The following is a 20568-nucleotide window of genomic DNA, read 5'->3' as shown; positions in this document are numbered from 1 at the left end:
GATGCGGGGCTCAATCCCAGGAGCCTGGGATCATGACCTGAGCCGAAGGCAGACGCTTAACCAACTGAGCCACCCAGGCACCCCCGATCCAAACACTTTTAAAAAGTGCATTTTCTTTAGATAATTCTACAGTTGGTATGCACTTCCTAGGAGAAAGTACAGTTTTAAAAAGATGATAGCTTCACAAAAAATATATCATGTATATAAAGTAATAAATCCACCAGATTCTATATAGCATGACCATATGAATAAAGATAAGTTGCCGTCTTGAAATCATTATTTAAAAAATAAGCCAAGCATGTTGGCTGGTTTCTGGTCTCCTTTGCAGATCTGCTGTCAATTATATCTGAAACAGGCTACAGGATATAGCATGTGAGACAGTGGGGAGAAACTGACTTGGAAAATCAAGACGGTCATGTTCTAGTCCTTATTTGGCCCCCAGTTAGTCAACCTAGGCAAAACAGCCTTTGAAGACCTTCACTTCCTCATTGTTCTCTAAGGTTCTTTCCAGCACTGTAATTCTAAGTTGACTTGAAGGCTCATTTTGGATGAAATAGCATTGTTTACATTAAATCACTTGCGGTACATGTTATCAGGAACTATCCACACATGAAGTCTGAATCATTAAAATGTTTTACTCCATATTTTTCAAGCCAGAAACAGTAATTTAGAACTCAACAATAACATTCTAATTTTTTAAAATCAAAATAAGATGACCAGAATCATTAAACTTAGTATTCACAGCATTGAACCTAGAAAAACATGTATAATTAATAGAATGTTAAAGCCAAAAGAGCATATGACAGAGAGAGAGAGCCTGAGACTTCTTATGAAGTGTGTCAATGACAATTACTCCATAACAACTGTGTACTCAGGATCTGTGGACATAACATTGCAAGCTGGGGGGAAAAATCCAGCCCAAATGTCAAATCATGGAGCCAGAATGATTCTGAATTTCCTAAAGACACACTCTGAGAAAGAAACAGAATTCTCCCCCATTTCCCCATCCCCCTGTCCCAAAGGGGAGAATGTAAAATTATGCACATCTTTGGTAATATTTTAGAAAAAATAAACACCTAGATATAAAGACAATTAAACTTAACATTTTCTCTTCAATTTGTTTTTTATAGCAGACATGTTAATTTCATTTTGAACATGGTATGCCAAATATCCTGAGCTTCCAGGAATAAAGTCATGTAGCTCCCCAAGGAATTTCTTCATGGCATCAATTGATATATAACCTACAAAATAAAAAATATATATATATTTGAAATCCTATCATACTGTTTTTCAGTATCTTTGATTTATTAGAGTTACGATTTCTTTTTTTTTAATTTAAGATTTTATTTATCTATTTGACAGAGAGAGACACAGCGAGAGAAGGAACACAAGCAGGGGGAGTGGGAGAGGGAGAAGCAGGCTTCTCGCAGAGCAGGGAGCCCAATGCGGGGCTCCATCCCAGGACTCTGGGATCATGACCTGAGCTGAAGGCAGACGCTTAATGACTGAGCCATCCAGGCACCCGTAAAGTTATGATTTCTAAAGAATGTTTTTAGAAAGAAGTAAAAAGAAGAAATAATGCCAGGGAGAAGATTCTCCATGAAACTTGATAATTACCAGGGAATACCCTCCTTCCCAACTCCCCACTCCCTGCAACCTTCTACCTCTTATTTTTTTATTTATTTATTTTTAAAGATTTTATTTATTTATTTTAGAGAGAGAGAGTGTGCAAGCAGGGGAGGAGCAGAGGGAGAGGGAGATAGTCTCCATCAGACTCCACGCTGAGCGCAGAGCCTGACTCGGGGCTCGATCCCAGGACCTGAGATCATGACCTGAGCTAAAACCAAGAATTGGACACTTAACCAACTGAACCACCCAGGAGCCCCTTCCAGCTCCTTTTAAAACACAAATATTTGATTATCCACTTTGACTACTGAGAGTGTAATGTCCAGGTTGGGGGTAAAACATACGGTACCTAGACCAAAATAACTGGGAAGTGTGTCTGGCTTAGAGTATAATCATTTAGAACTATCTATCCAAGTAGCTACTGTAACAGCACAAACAGCGCATCTTCACTAGTAGAGCAGGGAACACTTTCCTGCACTGCTAACACTGAGGTAACATTCTTTAATAAGAAATTAAGGGAAGGGGGGCCTGGGTGGCTCAGTTGGTTAAGCATCTGCCTTCGGCTCAGGTCATGATCCCAGGGTCCTGGGATCTAGTCCCATATCAGGCTCCCCGCTCACCAGGGGGGGGTGGGGGTCTGCTTCTCCCTCTCCCTCTGGCCCTCAACCCCCACCCCTCCAAGCTCTCTTTCAAATAAATAAATAAAATCTTTTAAAAAAATAAATTAAGGAAAATCAGTATTACTGCTTAGACAACAAAGGTTATGAGTGTGATTAATTTTGATATCATTAATAATCTGAAATTGATATGAGTATCAAAAAAAACCCACCTAGAACGTGGAGAGCTTAAGGACTCAATACTTTAGGGCAACCCATTCGGAGCCCCTCTCACTCTAGAGGGCTTTTGTTTCCTTTCCTTTCTGTTCTCACCTTCACTTAATAAACTTTCACTTCACTTCAAAAAAAAGAAAAAGGACTCAAGGATTTAAGCGATATTACCTTGATAGCTACTGCTTATTTGAGTGATTATATTTTATGTGTAATATGTTTGTAGTTTATATTAAAACTGACACCTAATTTAATAGTCAGTACTGTATGAGAAAAATTCTGGTAGAGCTCAAAGATGATTGATTTTAGAACACCACCACCATCAACATGTGGTACATATGCATATAGTTTGATTGCTTCTAATAATATATGATAAATTGACAGTTAATAAATTAACTATGAATTCACTAATATAAAACTGATTAGTGTCTTTAAAGATATTTTAATCATAATCATTTACTTTAGAAAATCTCTTGAAGCACTATACTCCATATGGTTCATGATCTTTGCCTAATGACTAGGTTTCTATGTAAAATAAACTAGTACAGAAAAATATTAACATTTAGTTAATTGCACATATACACTGTGTGAAGTTGCTAAAGATATGTGTGAGGATAGGAATTTTAAAAATAATTATTACTTAATAAAAATATTCCTATAAGAAGTATAGGACATTTATGCATCAGAAATGGATTATTCTAGCAGTTTTGAAGTAGTTAGGACTTTAGGCTGAAGTTGATTGACACTCAATTAAACTAGCTTATAAGATTTTATTTATTTATTTGACAGAGAGAGACACAGCAAGAGAGGGAACACAAGCAGGGAGAGTGGGAGAGGAAGAAGCAGGCTTCCCACTGAGCAGGGAGCCCAATGCCGGGCTTGATCCCAGGACCCTGGGATCATGACCTGAGCCGAAGGCAGATGCTTAACGACTGAGCCATCCAGGCACCCTCAATTTAAACTAGCTTAAACGAAAGGGGAGTCTACTAGAAAGAGTGCTATATCAACCAAACTGTGAGGAAGGCAGACATTTCTGTGTGGGCCTCAGAAGTAACCAGCGCTCATGGCTGTCTCTCACTGGTATCCAGTTTTCCCTGCATGTTAATTTCAATTTTTCTCTCTTGAGGCAAGTTGGCTTTCTTTACATGGTAGGAAACATGGAACTACATGGCTCCCAACTTTTAGATCTTAAGAGCTATGGTCACCCGAATGAGAATGATTTGACTGGCTGCGTTCCATGTATAAAAATCTAGAGAAAGAGCTGTAACTGGCTCAACTCAAATCAGGTATTCATTCCCAAGGCAACAGTTGGGGGTGAGGAGCTCATGTTTTAGAAAATGACTGTTTCTCTGTAAATCAGATGTACTGAGGGGAAGAAAGGTATTCTATATGTGTCTGTGGTAGCCAGCCTCCCAGATGGCCCTAAATGATCCCTATCTCTTGGTATTCACAAATTTGTGTAGTCTCTAGAAGGAGACTCTGTACTTGGGTTGGTCTATATGACCAACAACACATGGCACAAGTGATTGTATGCCACTTCTAAGAGTAGAATATAAAAAAAGACAGTGGCTTCTGTCTTGGGTATGCTCTTTTTCCCTCCTGCATTTCTCACTCTGAGGAAAGCAAGCTGCCATGTTGTGAAGAGCCTTATGGAGAGGCCCATTTGAGGAGGACTTTGGCCTTTGGCCAAAAATCAGCAAGGACCCAAGGCTTGCCATAACCACATGAGTGAGCTTTGAAATGGATTTTCCAATCTCATTTGTGCCTTGGAGTAACTGCAGCCTAGCTGGCAACTTGACTGCAACCTTATGAGAGACTTTGAGACAGAAGTATCTAATTAAGATGCTCCTGGATTCCTGGCCCTCAGAAATTATCAAGTAATAAATGTTGGCTTTAAGCTGCTAACTTTTAGAGCAATTTGCCAAACAGTGATAGGTAACTAATACAGTATCCATTATAGGTTCCCAAACTTTTAGTTATCAGAACTTTTTGGTTTGAAAATTTTTACCTGCAAGATATTTACAATTATTAATTTTTTAAAAGATTTTATCTATGAGAGAGAGAGAGAGAGCACGAGCATAAGCAAGGGGAGGCAGAGGGAGAAGCAGACTCCCCACCGAGCAGGGAGCCCAATGCGGGACTCGATCTCAGGACCCTGGGATCATGACCTGAACTGAAGGCAGCTGCTTAACCAACTGAGCCACCCAGGTGCCCCTATAATTATTAATTTTTAAAAATTAGTCACACATATAGCTATCAATCAGAACTTCTTATCATGGGTGATAACTAGTGATACCAGACTAAAATAATTTAATTCCAGCCAAAAGCAAAAAATAAACAAAAACAGACCCAGAAAATCCCTTGATATTTTATGGGACATTTATGGGACATTTGGCACTATCTGAAGATATTTTTGGTAGTCACAACTTGGGGCCACGGGTTCTAGGGCATAGTTCCAACTTGTATTTTCTGCAAACTAAAATCTAATTAGTTCTATTTTAAGAGACTTAACATTCATTGAACTGAACCCAACCCATTTTGAGGAAGAGACAGTCAAGTTACAGTCACAAAAATTGCTACCACTGCCTAAATTAGAACTGTCACTCACTATATTCCAACAAGAAGTTATTCTTTCCTGTACCAGCAGATGGGCATGATAAAAAAAAAAAAGGAAGTACTTGTCATTTCACAACAAAATTAAAGCCAAAGAATCATCTCTAAAGATTGAAACTTTCTTCCAAGAAAGTGCCATTTAAAATTTTAAAAAATTTTAATATAGGGGCAGCACCTAGCTGGCTCAGTCAGAAGAGCATATGACTCTTGATCTCAGGGTCGTGAGTTGGAGCCCAATGTTGGGTGTGGAGGTTACTTAAAATAAACAAACAAACTTAAAAAAATAAAATAAAATTTTAGTGTAGAAATATAAGGAAAGAAAATAATCAAATAAAAAGATCAGAAAATTTTACTATGGTTCTATCAATAAAATTAACAAAAGATGATCACAGGTTGAAATCTTTAAAAATTCTGACTAATGATTATTTTTGTAGTTCTTTTTCAGTTTGCTTTTAATACAACACTGTCATGTCTTTTGAATAGTCAGGCAGCAATGAAACAGCGGCATTGTTACATGTCCAAATGTAAGCATTTGTCTTTATTGTATGGCTGATTTTAATATTTATCATTGATTTTTTAAATATGTTATCAAACACTTGGTAAGTCCAAATGAACATGAGACATTTAGAATCTGGTGATAGAGTTGCCTGAAACAAAATCAATACCAGTAATATGCCACAACCATGGTTTAAGGGGTACTACATTTTATCTGAATGTTTAGGCCTAAGGATAAATCAGGGTAGCAGTTGCTGCTCCCGATATTAGAACAAGTACTTCTACTTAGTTCATTGTCCTTTGCAGCCCACAACTGCTCCTAAGAACCCCAGAACTGACTTCTCTGTCAAAGCTGGGTAACAGTTTTCTTTGATGTCTCCAAGTCTCAGCCTCAAACGACACATTAAAAGTTCTTTTTTTTTTAAGATTTTATTTATTTGTCAGAGAGAGAGAGAGCACAAGCAGGGGGAGCAGCAGGCAGAGGGAGAAGCAGGCTCCCCGCTGAGCAAGGAGACTGATGCTGGACTCCATCCCAAGACCCTGGGATCATGACCTGAGTCGAAGGCAGACGCTTAACAACTGAGCCACCCAGGTGTCCCTAAAAGTTCTTTTAAAGTGCTTTTCTAAAGGCTATTAACAGAAGAAAAAAAATAATGAAACAAATGGCTAGACCAAAAGGTAAGAAGGAATAGTACTATGAGAGAAGACATCTAGGAATTTGTGGACTAGTTCCAAGAGTCTGATAAAGAGAATGTGATAAATATACAAATGATTTTTAAAACGGAATTTCAAAAACCTATACTTTTTAAGTTGCTGTGTTTTAAACACAATTTTTTAAAAAACCTCTATTTTTAAAATGATCCATGACCCGGGTGCCTGGGTGGCTCAGTCGTTAAGCGTCTGCCTTTGGCTCAGTTCATGATCCCAGGCTCCTGGGATCGAGCCCCGTGTCGGGTTCCCTGCTCAGCAGGAAGCCTGCTTCTCCCTCTCCCACACCCCCTGCTTGTGTTCCTTCTCTCGCTTTGTCTCTCTCTGTCAAATAAATAAATAAAATCTTTAAAAAAGAAATGATCAATGACCCTAACTAAATACTACTCAGATCAAAGTATCTAAACATCGACCTCACTCACCACTATCCCAATCCCAATGGCCACTTCCACCTGATTCCCTTGGTTCCACCCTCTCATGTCAGCCTTAGAAAGCTGTCTTTCTTTATGTCAGGCACTAGAAAACACAAACACGGAGTCCGTGGACACTGTGAACCTCTTTAAATTATATGTAAAGTTGGTGTGTGTTTGTATGCTAGGGGAAAGGGTCTATGTTTCATCAGATTCTCAAAGGAAACTATGATTAGAGTTGTCCATATAATTTATCTTCCAAACTGGGACACCTGAGAGTAAAAAACTGATGCCAGGACAACAGACATAAACTGGGACTGTTTTGTGTAAACAGGGATGTGTATTCACGCTACCAATAGACGAGCGTTTTAACAAAATATGGGACCTATCTCTGGGTCAATTCTGCAGATTTATTTAGTGCATTGTTGTACATTTGTTGTAATGCATGTTGTACATGTATTTAATGCTTTATTGTACAAAATATTTTTTTGTTTCTTTCCTACTTGGGTTTTCTCTAAATTTTATTTTATTTTAAATTACCTGTTACCATGTTGTTCACTGGATAATTCTGAAGAGGGAAGTACATCTGCTTTTCTGTAACTGGAGTCGTTATAAAATGCTTTTCTGTGCTATAAAATGAAACATACAGAAAGTCACATTTATATTTGTGTTTTCCTGAGAAATTATTCCAGGCAATATATATAGTAATCTATTTGCTCTACAGCAGACTTCAATCTTTTCAATCTTATTGGGTGAAAATGTTATGTGTGGACTTCTTTTGTGCTTCTAAGTAATACAAGTTCCCATACAGATATTTTCGGTTTTCTTGGCCACTTCAAAAAACATATTTTTTGTGTATGTAGGGGCATAAGTCTTTTTCTCAATATTATTAAAAGCAAAATAATTCAGTAATACTTTACAATTAGATAAAATATATATACATATGTAATCTTATGCCAAGGAAAGTATAGTGGGCTCTATTTTAAATAATCACAGCATTTTTTGTTATTCAGTGCTTAAATAATTGGAACTCTGTTAACTAGTACTTCAATGCCTTAAATAAAAAATGAAATCTGGGAAAATCATGAGGTACACTAAGATTCTGAGGTGACTTCTGAGTTAAAAAGAGAAAACATTAAAGTATTCTGAGTGTGGTTGTGTAGTATAATTAATTATATTCTAACTTTTAAGAGCTTAGTAGTTTTCAACTAAAATATTCTGTTTTCCAACTGTGCCAAGTAACAATGTTTACTGTATTTAGACTACATATAACCAATAGATAATACAATTATATGAAAATAAAAACCTCAATAATTAAAAGTAGGGGTCATCCTTAATTTATTTTCCTTAAAAAATCTAAAATTACACTTAGTGATAGAAAAGCTTTATTTTCTTTTTTATTTTTTTAAAGATTTTATTTATTTATTTGACAGACACAGCGAGAGAGGGAACACAAGCAGGGGGAGTGGGAGAGGGAGAAGCAAGCTTCCCACGGAGCAGGGACCCCGATGTGGGGCTCGATCCCAGGACACTGGGATCATGACCTGAGCCGAAGGCAGACGCTCAATGACTGAGCCACCCAGGCGCCACCTAGAAAAGCTTTATTTTCAATTTGTTTAAAAATTAGATTTCATCTGAACTCTTCTAAAAGAAACTATAGCTCAGTTAGGATAAGATCCTTTAAATAAAGTAAAATAGTGTTCCCAGAAGAGTTAGGGACTCTAAAAGGATAAACATTGTTATTATTTACTATGGCTTTAAGATTTCTGGCTAAGCAATGAGGTGGGGGAGGGTAGAGAAAGAAATGGAAGAGATATTTAGTCTTTTTACTAGAAGCAATCTTTCATATGAACAAATGATATGATTATGCATCCTGAAAAGCATAAGATTTATATGAAGAAAATGTGAGAATGTTCCTTAAAGGGCCACAAAAGAAAATTTGAACAAGTGGGAAAAAATACCATTTTCTCAGATAGAAAGATTCAATATCAGAGGTAGTCTCCCTAAGTTAATCTATACATTTTTTGTAATGTCACCAGAAATAACAACAGTAATTTTGAAACATATATGAACAAGGTGTATCTAAAATTCAGATAGAAAAATAAACCAGAAAGAATAGCAAGAGTAAAGAGGAAAAACTAGCACTAGATATCAAATCGTATTATAAATAACTAAAACAGAGTGGTGCTGTTGCATGACAAATGAATGGAATATAAAAATATAAAATGCAGAAATAGACCCAAATACTTACAGGGATCTAACCTCTGATAAAGGTGGCATTTTAAGACAGGGTGTGTGGGGGGAGATAAATTATTTAATCAATAGCCACAGATAGTTAGCTATCTGGCAGAAAAAAAAAGAAAGTGGATCCCCACCTCACATCTTACACCAAGATATATTCCAAATGTGTCACAGATTTAAACTGAAAAATAAAGAAATCATTAAGAAGAAACCATAGCAAAAAATAATAATGATAATAATCTTAAGAGTAGGAAGACTTCCCTAAGTACAACACAAAACCTGAAAGCCATTAAAGAAAATGTTAATAAGCACAAATGTATACAGTAAAACATATTTGCATGACAAAACCCAACATTTTTTAAAGTCAAAAGACAGTAGGCTAAGAATTAATTGTAACTTATTTCATAATGAAGTAATTCTCCTAAAACGTAAAGGGTTCTTATCAAAAAATAAAAGCAATACTCAATCAATAGAAAAATGTGTAAAGGATATGAACAAACAGTTCACAGAAAAGGAGATATAAGTGGTTCTCAAATATCTGAAGACACTCAACCTCATTCATCATAATAGCAATTCAAACAAAACTAGACTGAGATACCACCTTATACCTATCAAATTAGCAAAGACCAAAATACATGATAGTACTCTGTGTTGGAGAAGGTATAGGGTTAATAAGATGACTAATTATCCCAGTTTACCCTAGATTGAGGGATTTCTCAGGACACAGGGCTTTTCAGTGTTAAAATCAGGACAGTTCTAAGCAAACCTGGATGTTTGGTTACCCTAGCTGGAAAAGGCACTTTTGTAACAGTTTTTTTGTTTTTTTTTTTAATTGGAAAAGGCACTTTTATACACAACCAGTAGGAGCATAAATTGGTTTAACCTGGATGGAGGGCAATTTTAAGACCTATCAAGGAGACAAATCTACATGCCTTTTGACCTCGTAAGAATTACCCTACAGATATTCACACACACAAAATGACATTACATAATCATTCACTGAAGCACTGTTTTTAATAGCAAATTAGAAATTACCTAAAAATCCATTAAAATAAGCAACTAGTTAAATAAATTATGATAAATCCACATAGTAGAACACTATACAAAGCAAAAATGAAAAAGCTCTTTATGTAATAACATGAAATGATCTCCAAGGTAAATTACTGAGTGAAAAAAGGCAAGGGACTGAACAGGGCTTACAGTCTATCACTATTTGTAAGAAAAAAGAGAAATGAAAATACTTACATGCATTTGTTAGTATATGCACATATAAGAAATTATAATATTGGTTACTTCTGGGAGGGAAACTGGCTCACTAGGGACCAGTATTTTCATAGTATCCCCTTTTGTATAAGTTGGATTTTGATAATTAAAATTTGAAAATGGAAAAATAATATGTAGGCATGAAGAACTAAGGAAAAGATTTTTTTTTTAAAGATTTATTTATTTATTTGAGAGAGCGAGAATGAGAGAGAGAGAGAGAGTGTACATGAGTGGGGGAGGGTCAGAGGGAGAAGCAGGCTCCTCGCTGAGCAGGGAGCCTGATGCGGGACTCGATCCCAGGACCCTGGGATCATGACCTGAGCCGAAGGCAGTCGCTTAACCAACTGAGCCACCCAGGCGCCCAGAACTAAGGAAAAAATTTTTAAAAGGAGAGTAATGAGTTTGGGACTTGCCTTGTCAGGTATTAAAATACATAAATGAAGTTATATAACTTAAAAGAATATTGTATTGATATAGAAATAGATCCACAGATTAATGGAATAAAACAAATAGTTTAAAAATAGATCTCTATATACTAAAAAAAATATGACAAAGGGAAATTACACATCAGTTGGAAATAGATTTATTATTAAAAAAAAGTGGAAACTTCTTACGTGCAAAACAAAATCAATTTAGATCTTTATCTATTACCGTACACCAAAATAAATATCTGCCGAATTTAAAATTGATTTGATCTCTGAATGGGAAAGAACTTTTCTGATCATGAAAGTAACTAAAGAAATTATAAAGGAAAAATGATCAATTTAATGATGCAGAAATTTAAAATTTGTATCTTTAAAAAAGTATAAACCAGACAACAAACTGAGGATATAATGTGACAAACTGGCAAAAGGATAATAAAGCTACTACATAAAGATGCCAGACAAGTTGGTAAGAAAAACAATAAGGCCCCCAATAAAAAAGGGAGAAAGGATAAAAACAAACCACAGAGAAGAAATATAAAATGCTAATAAATTCAAAAAGGTTCAAAGCCATTAGTAATCAAGAAAAATGCACATGAAAACAAGATGTATTTGTATAAAACTAGAAAGAGATGGTAGTTATCTCTAAACGGTGGGGTTGCTTATAATTTAAATTTTCTTTATTTTCTATTTTGACAAACTACATGCATTATGTTCATAATAGAATAATTAAATTCATGCAATTTTCAGAAGATTTGGGGAACATATTGAGAAGTGGAAACAGCATAGTGATTAAGAGTTTGGATTCTGGATCAGCTAGACTTAGCTTCAAATTCAGCTTCACTATATGAGTAATGTTGGGTGACATTTAGCTCTCTAACCTGTTTCCTCAACTGTGAGATGGGGCTAATATTTATCTATCTTACAAGGTTATGAGAATCAAATTAACTGATAAGCTCACAAGTGTCTTATATTTAGCAAGTGTTTTTAATAACTGGTTCATCACTTACTATTCAGTATCACTAGTAGAATGCCAAAGAAACAAATGCTTTCTGAGTAAGGGCAAAGTATATTTTATCTATGTTCACACTGCACCCTCTGGTGGTTCCATAAAGAAAAGGCTCTAGGTTAGATACCTATCTAAGGTATCTATTCATATCCTTTGTCCATTGTTATTGTTATTGGATTGGACATATTTTCCCCAAATTTGGAAGCCCCCTTTGTATCTTAAACTAGTTTTTGTCAGATGTTTTTTCACGTGTATATTTTTCTTTTGACTTAGTTTATGGTGTTTTTATTGCCAGGTACAAATTTAAAATATTTTTGGTAGTCACACTTATCAATCTTTTCCTTGATGGCCTCCATGTTTTGCAGGGCAACAATTTCTTAAAGAACTTATGTATCTGATATCTTTACTAGTCAAGTTAATCACTGGGAGTTACTTCTTATTTTCTATTTCCCAGCCTTCTCTTATAAGGTCATTAGGATAATTATTCTTTCCTCTATTAATCCCTTAAGAATATCTTCATGGTCTTACCTCTTCTTATTTTTCTTCCTTTTTTTTTAACCAGTTTTTTATCTCAAAAAACCATAACAAGTAAGTTCAAAGGAGTGCTATACATAGAGATCCCAAGACTTAAAATATGGATTCTCAAACTTAAGTGGTAGAATGTCTAGAAGTCACAGGACCATGAAACAATAGTTTACTAAACTTAATTAAATGCACAACTTTGTGTAAATTAGATAACAACTAACTTCAAATTATAACAAACCAAATAGTAGGTACAAAAGATATAAGAAAAAAAACTATAGAAGAAAAACTTAAAATTGAAAAAACTATAAAGTAAACCCATTAACTTTTATATTGAAGAGAAACAGCTACTATTTGGTCATTTTTATTTCAGCAGACCTTTGAATAGCCAGTACTCCTTATGAGTATTTGAAAACCATGGAACTGGAAAACATGGAATTAGGACTAGATAATAAGCCTGAAACAAAAGGGGTCTCTCTTAGATTGGCTCTAACACAATGGTAAGTCCATGATTGTCTGTCTTTTTAAATTTAATTTCTTAAAGTAACCACATTACAAACAATTTGGAAAGGAGAGGGGGAAATCACTCAGAACTTCCAATCCTAATAAAATTACTGCTAATATTTCATATATCTTATTTAAAAATTAATGTAACAGTAATCACAATATACATAAATTCTTGTTTCTTTTTTTTTTTTTTTTTAAGATTTTATTTATTTCTTTGACAGAGAGAGACACAGCGAGAGAGGGAACACAAGCAGGGGGAGCAGGAGAGGGAGAAGCAGGCTTCCTGCGAAGCAGGGAGCCCAACACAGGGCTCGATCCCAGGACCCTGGGATCATGACCTGAGCCGAAGGCAGGCGCCTAACGACTAAGCCACCCAGGTGCCCCTAAATTCTTGTTTCTTTTGTGCAAGGAAAGTCTAGTATAGTCATTGGCTCTGGAATTAGACTGACCCAGTTCAAATCCAACTTCCCCCCACTTAATAATAAAAGTTTGTATGACTTCGGGCAAATTAATCTATCTAATCCTAGATCTCTTTTGCTGTAAAATGGCAATGGTGATAATGATAATATCAATGGTGTAAGAAGACCGTGAAAATTAAGTGAGATAAACACAGTAAGTGCTCAAAGATGCCTACATTGAATTGAATTATCAATGCAGTGTATGAATTCAGTACCTTTTGGATAATTCTTTTTCCTGATCTGTTGCTGGTTCATTGCTTTCCCTAAGGGCCTTTATTTCATTTGGTGTTACTTCATCATGCTGTGGATAGCAAAAGAAATCACATTTTTGAAAATCAGCACATAAATGATCCAATCAAAAGTTTTTTTAAAAAGTAAAAAAGTAAATTGGCAATATATATCAAGAGTCATAAAAATATTTATACACTTAGATCCATTCAATCTAGTTCAGTGTCAAAAACAAAATTTTGCACACACACACAATTATACTATTTGTTTTTGGGGCTATGTAATGAAAACAATGTATTTTTAAAATATCAGCTGTGGTTGTATTAGATTGTAAAATTTTGACTAATTTTATTCTTTTCAATTTTTGAAATTTTCCCTGGCCATATTAATATTTAGTTTTTAAAAGATAAGGAAACAAAAAATTTAAATTTAACTAAACTTTCTTAAAATCCTTGACTTGAAAATTCCTAGGCTTCCTGTGAGTTACAAATCAAAAACATGAAGTAAGTTGAACAAATTACATTTCCCCTTCAAAATGAAAATGAAGTATTTAGCTATGGAGTTATGAAAGAACTAAATATATATTAAGCTTTTCAAAAAGATTATTTGACAGTGACTCAGATACTGATACCTGTCACATAATATAATTACTTAATATGCCATTAGGAAATTTCTATGTTTAGATCACAAATCCACTCCAAACAATACTAATGTTCCCCAAATTACTTACCAGATTTACCCTTGTTGTTGCCATTCAATGAAGTACTTTCTACTTATATATTCTATGGTTACATCATTATAATTGGCTAATATCAATCAATATTTTGAAAGAACTAACAAAATCATTTATCATAAAAACATAATTTCTAGAATCAATCATCACTACAGGCATATTCTACTAATTTTCCTATAGAAAAATTCTACTATTTTTCTATGAAAAAATATTGGATTGGGTAGGAGCTGAAAAAATTTGGTTCCATTTTGCTATTGTCTAGCATGTGAACTAAAACGGGTTTTTACCTTCTCTTTACCTCGGTTCTCTCATTTCTAAATCTGAATGATTAAATTAATGGGCTTTAGGAGATTTTTAGCTCTAAAGTTCTGCATACTCAGTAATTATTGTCAAATAACAACCATTTGATCACCACTCACATCCCTGAAAACACTATGACTGCCAAGGATTAGATATTTTGGTCCTTAGAACCAACATAGCCAAAGATACTAAAATAACTATGATTTTCAGATGATCACAACTTGGGAAGAAAAAACAAATTAATGAAAGAATACAAAATGCTTAAGCTAATTGTTTGGCTTCAGACATACAAAGATTTTTCTACCTAAGTGTTTATTTTGGAAATTTTCAAACTCTGAAATGTTAGCGAATAATACAGTAAGTACTATATACCTTTCACCTAGATTCATAACATGTTAACATTTTTATCACTCTGCATGCCTTCTCTCATTTTTTATTTTTTGCTGGACCATTTGAAAAGGTTTGCAGATATTATGACATTTTACTCCTTAATCTTTAGCTTGCATTTTCTTTCAAAAGCATTCTTTTGTCTTTATAATACCACCATCACAATTAAGAAATTTAACATTAATTCAATATCACCTAATAGTCCATATTTAAATTTTCCCAATTGTTCTCAAAATGTCTTTTTAACTTTTTATTTAAAAAATATCCAGGGGGCGCCTGGGTGGCTCAGTCGTTAAGCGTCTGCCTTCGGCTCAGGTCGTGATCCCAGGGTCCTGGGATCGAGCCCCGCATCGGGCTCCCTGCTTGGCGGGAAGCCTGCTTCTCCCTCTCCTGCTCCCCCTGCTTGTGTTCCCTCTCTCGCTGTGTCTCTCTCTGTCAAATAAATAAATAAAATCTTTAAAAAAAAAAAAAAAAATATCCAGAATCCAATCAAGGTTTATACATCACATTTGGTTGTTACATCTTCTGATCTAGAACAGTATTCCTGTTTTTGTTTTGTTTTGTTTTTTTATGACATTGTTTTAAAGAGTCTAAGCCAGATAGTTGTTTTGTGATGTCTCACATTCTGAAATTGTCTGAGTGTTAATTAGGTTAAGCATTTTGAACAAGAACACTCACTGTATAGATTGTATGCTTTTTATTATATCACATCAAGCTGAACATAAGGAGAGGTTATTCCAATTTTGGTGATGCTAAATTCGACCAGTTGGTTAAGGTGGTGTCTACCAGATCTCTCTACTGTGAAGGCACATCACTTACCTTTGTAACCACTAAGTAATCTGTGGGGTGATAATTTGAGAACATGGTTTTAACATTCATTAATGACCCTGCCTAAATCAATTATTTTATTGGGGGTGGTAGTTACTATTTTATAAGGGAAATTTTCCTTATCCCACCTTTCCTTTCCTTCCTTCCAATCCTCCTTCTTGCCTTCCTTTCTTTCCTCTTCTCACCTCCTTTCCTTCCTTCCGTTCTTTTTGTCTTTCTTTATGCTTTTGGAGTATCACTATTGAATCTCCAATTTAATGTAAATTTAATGTACTATAATTCATTACTGCCATTCTTCTTGATGCTCACATTATCCTAAATTTGGCTACTGCATGAAGATTTTGAAGTAAGTCAAAAGCACTGACAAATGTGAAGCAGAATAGCAAAAGCTATAAAACAGTCAATTTTCAGTATTGTACACATTTATTGAGGCGTATTATTCAAAACATTTAACAAATGACACAACATGGGAATTAGTAAATCAGAATCTATGCTGGCAGTAAAAAACTGGTAAATACTGTATCTAATTAATGATAGAAGCAAATTTTCAAGCTTTTTACATGAATAATTTTATTCATATGAAAATATCTCAGTGTACTAGTGTGAAAACAATATCAGACAAGATAATGTTCAATAAAAGCATGCTCTTTAAATTCCATAACCTGGATCACTGGTGTTAACATGTCATAAGTAAACATTTTTCAGATTACATTGCTTTCAAAATTTTTTGAAACTGTAGATTTTAACCAAGTACTTTAATTTACTCTTACCTTCTCTATCAGAAAATGTTGGTCTTGTTCCCAAATAAAACTACCAAGTTTTCTTCTTATTTCTGTGGTAAGAAAAGCAAATTCAATACTATTTTTTAAGTAATTTTGTAGAATTTTCTGAAGTTTACTTGAAGTCTGAATTTTCCAGGCCAGCATTATTCCACTTACATCAAACTCACCTAAGATACTTGTTTAAAATGCAGATTCTTATTGAATCAGAAGATTGAGGAGGAGCTCAGGAATTTGCATTTCTAACAACCTCCCCAGATGATTCCAAAGCATTATGAGAATCATTGTTGTAAATTTTTTCTGCTGGAATTTATGACTTCATTAGATATCTTTGTCTTTAGGCCAACCATTAATAAAGAAGACAATTGTCCAGTTAAAATAAAAGGTATAAAAGTCCTTAATTTGTAGAGTAGAGGTCCTCAAGTATTCAATAATTTGGTAAAAGAAGAGTGAAAGAGAAACAGGTCTAGTGGGCATAGTAGAATAGGAGTTCTAACAATGCTCAGCATGTCAAAGGACTATGTCATCATCCTTAATGATCTCAAAAGCTTCCACAGTAGCCCACTTGAGGACAAAAAGGTAACATTCCTCTAGGCCTATGTTGTCCAATATAGTAGCCACTGGACTAGCTATATATGGGCACCATATTGAAATGTGGTTGGTCCAAAGTGAGATGTGCTGTGAGTGTAAAATAAACACTGGATTTCAAAGATTTAGCATCAAAAAAAGAATGTAAATATCTCAATAATTTTTATAAGATATATTCTTAAAATTAATTTCACCTAGGGGCACCTGAGTGGCCCAGTTGGTTAAGCGTTTGACTCTTGATTTTGGCTCAGGTCATGATATCAGGGTCATGAGATCAAGTGGGGAGTCTACTTGAGATTCTTTCCCTTTCCCTCTGTCCCTCCCCTTGCTTGGGCTCTCTCTCTCTCAAAATAAATAAATCTTTAAAAAATTAATTTTACCTATTTTTATACATCAATTTCTTATTTATACTAGAAAATTTAAAATTAGTATGTGGTTCACATTTGCATCTCACACTTCTAGACAATACTGGTCTAGGTGGATAATAATGTATGCTTTTTATTCTTAAAAAATAGCATGTTTTCATTTAAAACAGATCTTTTTAAATTTTACTTACTACTATTATTTTTTTAAAGATTTATTTATTTATTTTAGAGAGAGGGAGAGCATGTATGTGGTGTGTGGGGGCGGGGGGTGTGGAGCAGAGGGAGAGTCTTAAACATACTCTGCACTGAATGTGGAGCCCCCAACGCAGGGCTTGATCTCACAACCCTGAGATCATGACCTGAGCTGAAACCAAGAGTCTGACACTTAACTGAATCACTCAGGCGCCCCATCATTTATTTTAGAGAGAGAGCACACGCGCACATGTGCGCAAGAGAGATGGGGGGGTCTTTAAGCAGGCTCCAGGCCCAGCACAGAGGCTGACGTGGGTCTTGATCTCACAACCCTGAGATCATGACCTGAGCCAAAATCAAAAGAGTAGGATGCTTAACCAACTGAGCCACCCAGGCACCCCAGTGTATAAAGAATAATACAAGGGGCACCTGGGTGGCTCAGTTGGTTAAGCATCTGCCTTCAGCTCAGGTCATGATCCTGGAGTTCTGGGATCAAGCCCCGAGTTGGGCTCACTGCTCACTGGGGAGCCTGCTTCTCCCTCTCCCTCTGCTGCTTCCCCTGTCTGTGCTCGCTCTCTCTCTGTCAAATAAATAAAATCTTTAAAAAAAAAATAATAATACAAACATACGGGTTCATTATTATAACGAATCTTAAAATTTCATTATAATGAAGAGATTCAAAACTAGCATTTATTAAATGTTCACATGTCAGACTACTTAATATATTATCTCATTTTATCCTCAAAACAACTTGTTAAAGTTCACAAAACTAGTAAATGTTGGATCCTAGCCAGTGAGCACTGTGAGGGCAAGATCTGCTTTTTGTCTTATTCACCACTGAATCCTCAGCACCTGGGTTGAAACCTGACACATAGGAGTTTAGTGAATGTGTGAATGAGCAATAAACAAACAAAGCTAGAATATACACCCAAGCCAATCTGATCCCAAGTCCATGATTTTCCACTTATATTAAATGATACAAAACACAAAAATCTCTTATTGAGAACAAAGATCAGTCAAGTTGGGAGACCTAGCTGGATTGGGCTAACAGAGATTGGATAAATTATCTTTACCAACCTTTTTGCAAGCACGCAGGAGGAAGAATGAAATGACCTAAAGCCACCGAGTTTTTTATTTCAGCATTAGCTACTGCAGAGAGATAGTAGGCGTGAAAAACTGTAGCATTATCTTCTATGTAATCAAGGCTCTGATATATTCTAGAAGAAAGGAAATATTTTAGGTTATAAAATAAACAAGAATGTATTCAACCTTTCAAAAGAAAGAACAGATGAGCGGAAGTAGGGATAATTATCTACAGGCAATCAAGATACTGGGGAATAAGGGAGTGGGGAGGGGCAGCCAGGGTGGTGATTAGACCTCTGCTTTGTAATCATAATGTGAAGGGGGATCGCAGGTGGGTGGGTTGGAGGCAGAGTAACCTCTCTGAAAGCTACTGTAGTCCCACCAAGAACATTTACAGGGGTACACGGTACATGTACAGTGGTGTTTGGCCACCGACTGATTAATGGGGATGGGGTTGTTATTCACAAGAAACTACTAGGGTTTTAAGTTTGAGACCACAGGACCTGGTGCAGGTGTGAAGGGGCAATCAGGAGATTTGGTAGGAACATACTGAATGTGATAGGCCTTCAAGGCACCACGTAGAGTTGTGGAAGAGACAGCTAGAAACAGAAGACTGGAACTCAGGGAAGACTCGTGGACCAAGTAGGAGGCCAAGTCATTGTGGCAGAAAGGAATAGAGAAAGTGGTTTTTATCCCTCCCCGCTTCCCATCTAGGACTGAAAACTTGCTCCTTTCCAGTCTGTTCCTATCGTCAATATTTCTTAGTGACTGTGACTTCCATCTTCAGCTCCTGGCTCATTATGACCCAGGAGGCACTGCCAGGTGGCCTTCAGGTACCTCAGCGTGTCTGGATGGGAGGCATCACAGCTGAACAAGAAATCGGCGGCCCTTAGGTCACTGATCGAGCCCCCTTCGGCCACTGCGGAGGCAAGAGCACAAGGTGAGCCTATCACGTACCCCGGTGCCAAAGCACCACAGAGAAGAGAGATGCTCTGCCCACCACCTCACCCGCGCCTTCCACCCAGCTGCCTACCCCAGAACTGCCTCAGTTCTCGGCCGACGCTGCCGCAGAACCAACCCCGCTGTCCTTGAAACATGGCGATCGGCCTGCGTGCAAGGGTGTCGGGGAGAGGAGGGCCTAACGGGGATCGCTGATTGGGCTGAGGTGCGAAGCCAAGCTCGATGATTGGTTCTCAGAGTAATGGGCGGGAAAAGCCTGAGGCTAAAGGAAGCGGAGTCTGGTCACTCACTACCAGAGAGCGGACCGACGCGTGGGATTGTGGAGAAGCGTCTCATGTTTCCCCTGATATGGCGGAGAAGGGTCAGTCATGCTTGTGAGTTTTAAACCCTCAGTGTTAAAGTTGTTGTGCTGTTGTTACAGGCATGGTCACACGTTCTGTAGCATCAGGTGTTATTTTGAAGCCAAACTCATTTTATCATTTCATTTATAAATGTTTCAATTAGAATCTCTAAAAGAGGGGCGCCTGGGTGGCTCAGTCGGTTAAGCGGCCGCCTTCAGCTCAGGTCATGATCCAGGGGTCTTGGGATTGAGTCCTGAGTCGGACTCCTTGCTCACCAGGGAGCCTGCTTCTGCCTCTCCCTCAGCATGCTGCTTCCCCTGCATGCTTCTCTCTCTCTGTCAAATAAATAAAATCTTAAAAAAAAAAAAAAAAAAAAGAATCCCTAAAAGATGAGGACTTTTAGAAAGACAAAACCACAATACAATCACACTTAAAAATAATGATTCTTTGATATAGTCAAATTTCACCAGTGTTGAAATTTCTGTTCTGTTTTGTTTCAAAATTATGCTTTTCTTTTGCAGTTTCCACAATCCACCACCTACCCCCTTACATCAGTTTTGATAAGCTATATTTTTCTGGTTTGGGGTCCATTTAATCTAAAATTTCAAAAATATTGATATAAAGGTCATAAAACATTTTATTATCTTTTTTAATGTCTGCAGGTTCTGTAACAATAGTTCCTT

The 20568-nt window shown here is 36.3% G+C and overlaps 1 protein-coding gene across 1 annotated transcript; it reads right to left on the bottom strand.

Annotated features, from left to right (window-relative positions):
- Positions 1 to 1098: 1098 nt before the first annotated feature.
- Positions 1099 to 19681, bottom strand: TERB2 (telomere repeat binding bouquet formation protein 2). Its single transcript, XM_021695751.1, has 7 exons — positions 19618 to 19681; positions 19422 to 19503; positions 18579 to 18718; positions 16348 to 16409; positions 13317 to 13402; positions 7220 to 7308; positions 1099 to 1241 (listed from the first exon to the last, which is right to left on the bottom strand). Exons 1-7 carry the CDS (start codon positions 19679 to 19681, stop codon positions 1099 to 1101), a joined length of 666 nt encoding a protein of 221 aa, XP_021551426.1.
- Between the last annotated feature and the right edge of the window lie 887 nt (positions 19682 to 20568).

This window comes from Neomonachus schauinslandi, chromosome 9, assembly GCF_002201575.2.
Source record: "Neomonachus schauinslandi chromosome 9, ASM220157v2, whole genome shotgun sequence".
Lineage (NCBI taxonomy): Eukaryota > Metazoa > Chordata > Mammalia > Carnivora > Phocidae > Neomonachus > Neomonachus schauinslandi.
This window is presented reverse-complemented; position numbering and strand designations above follow the sequence as displayed.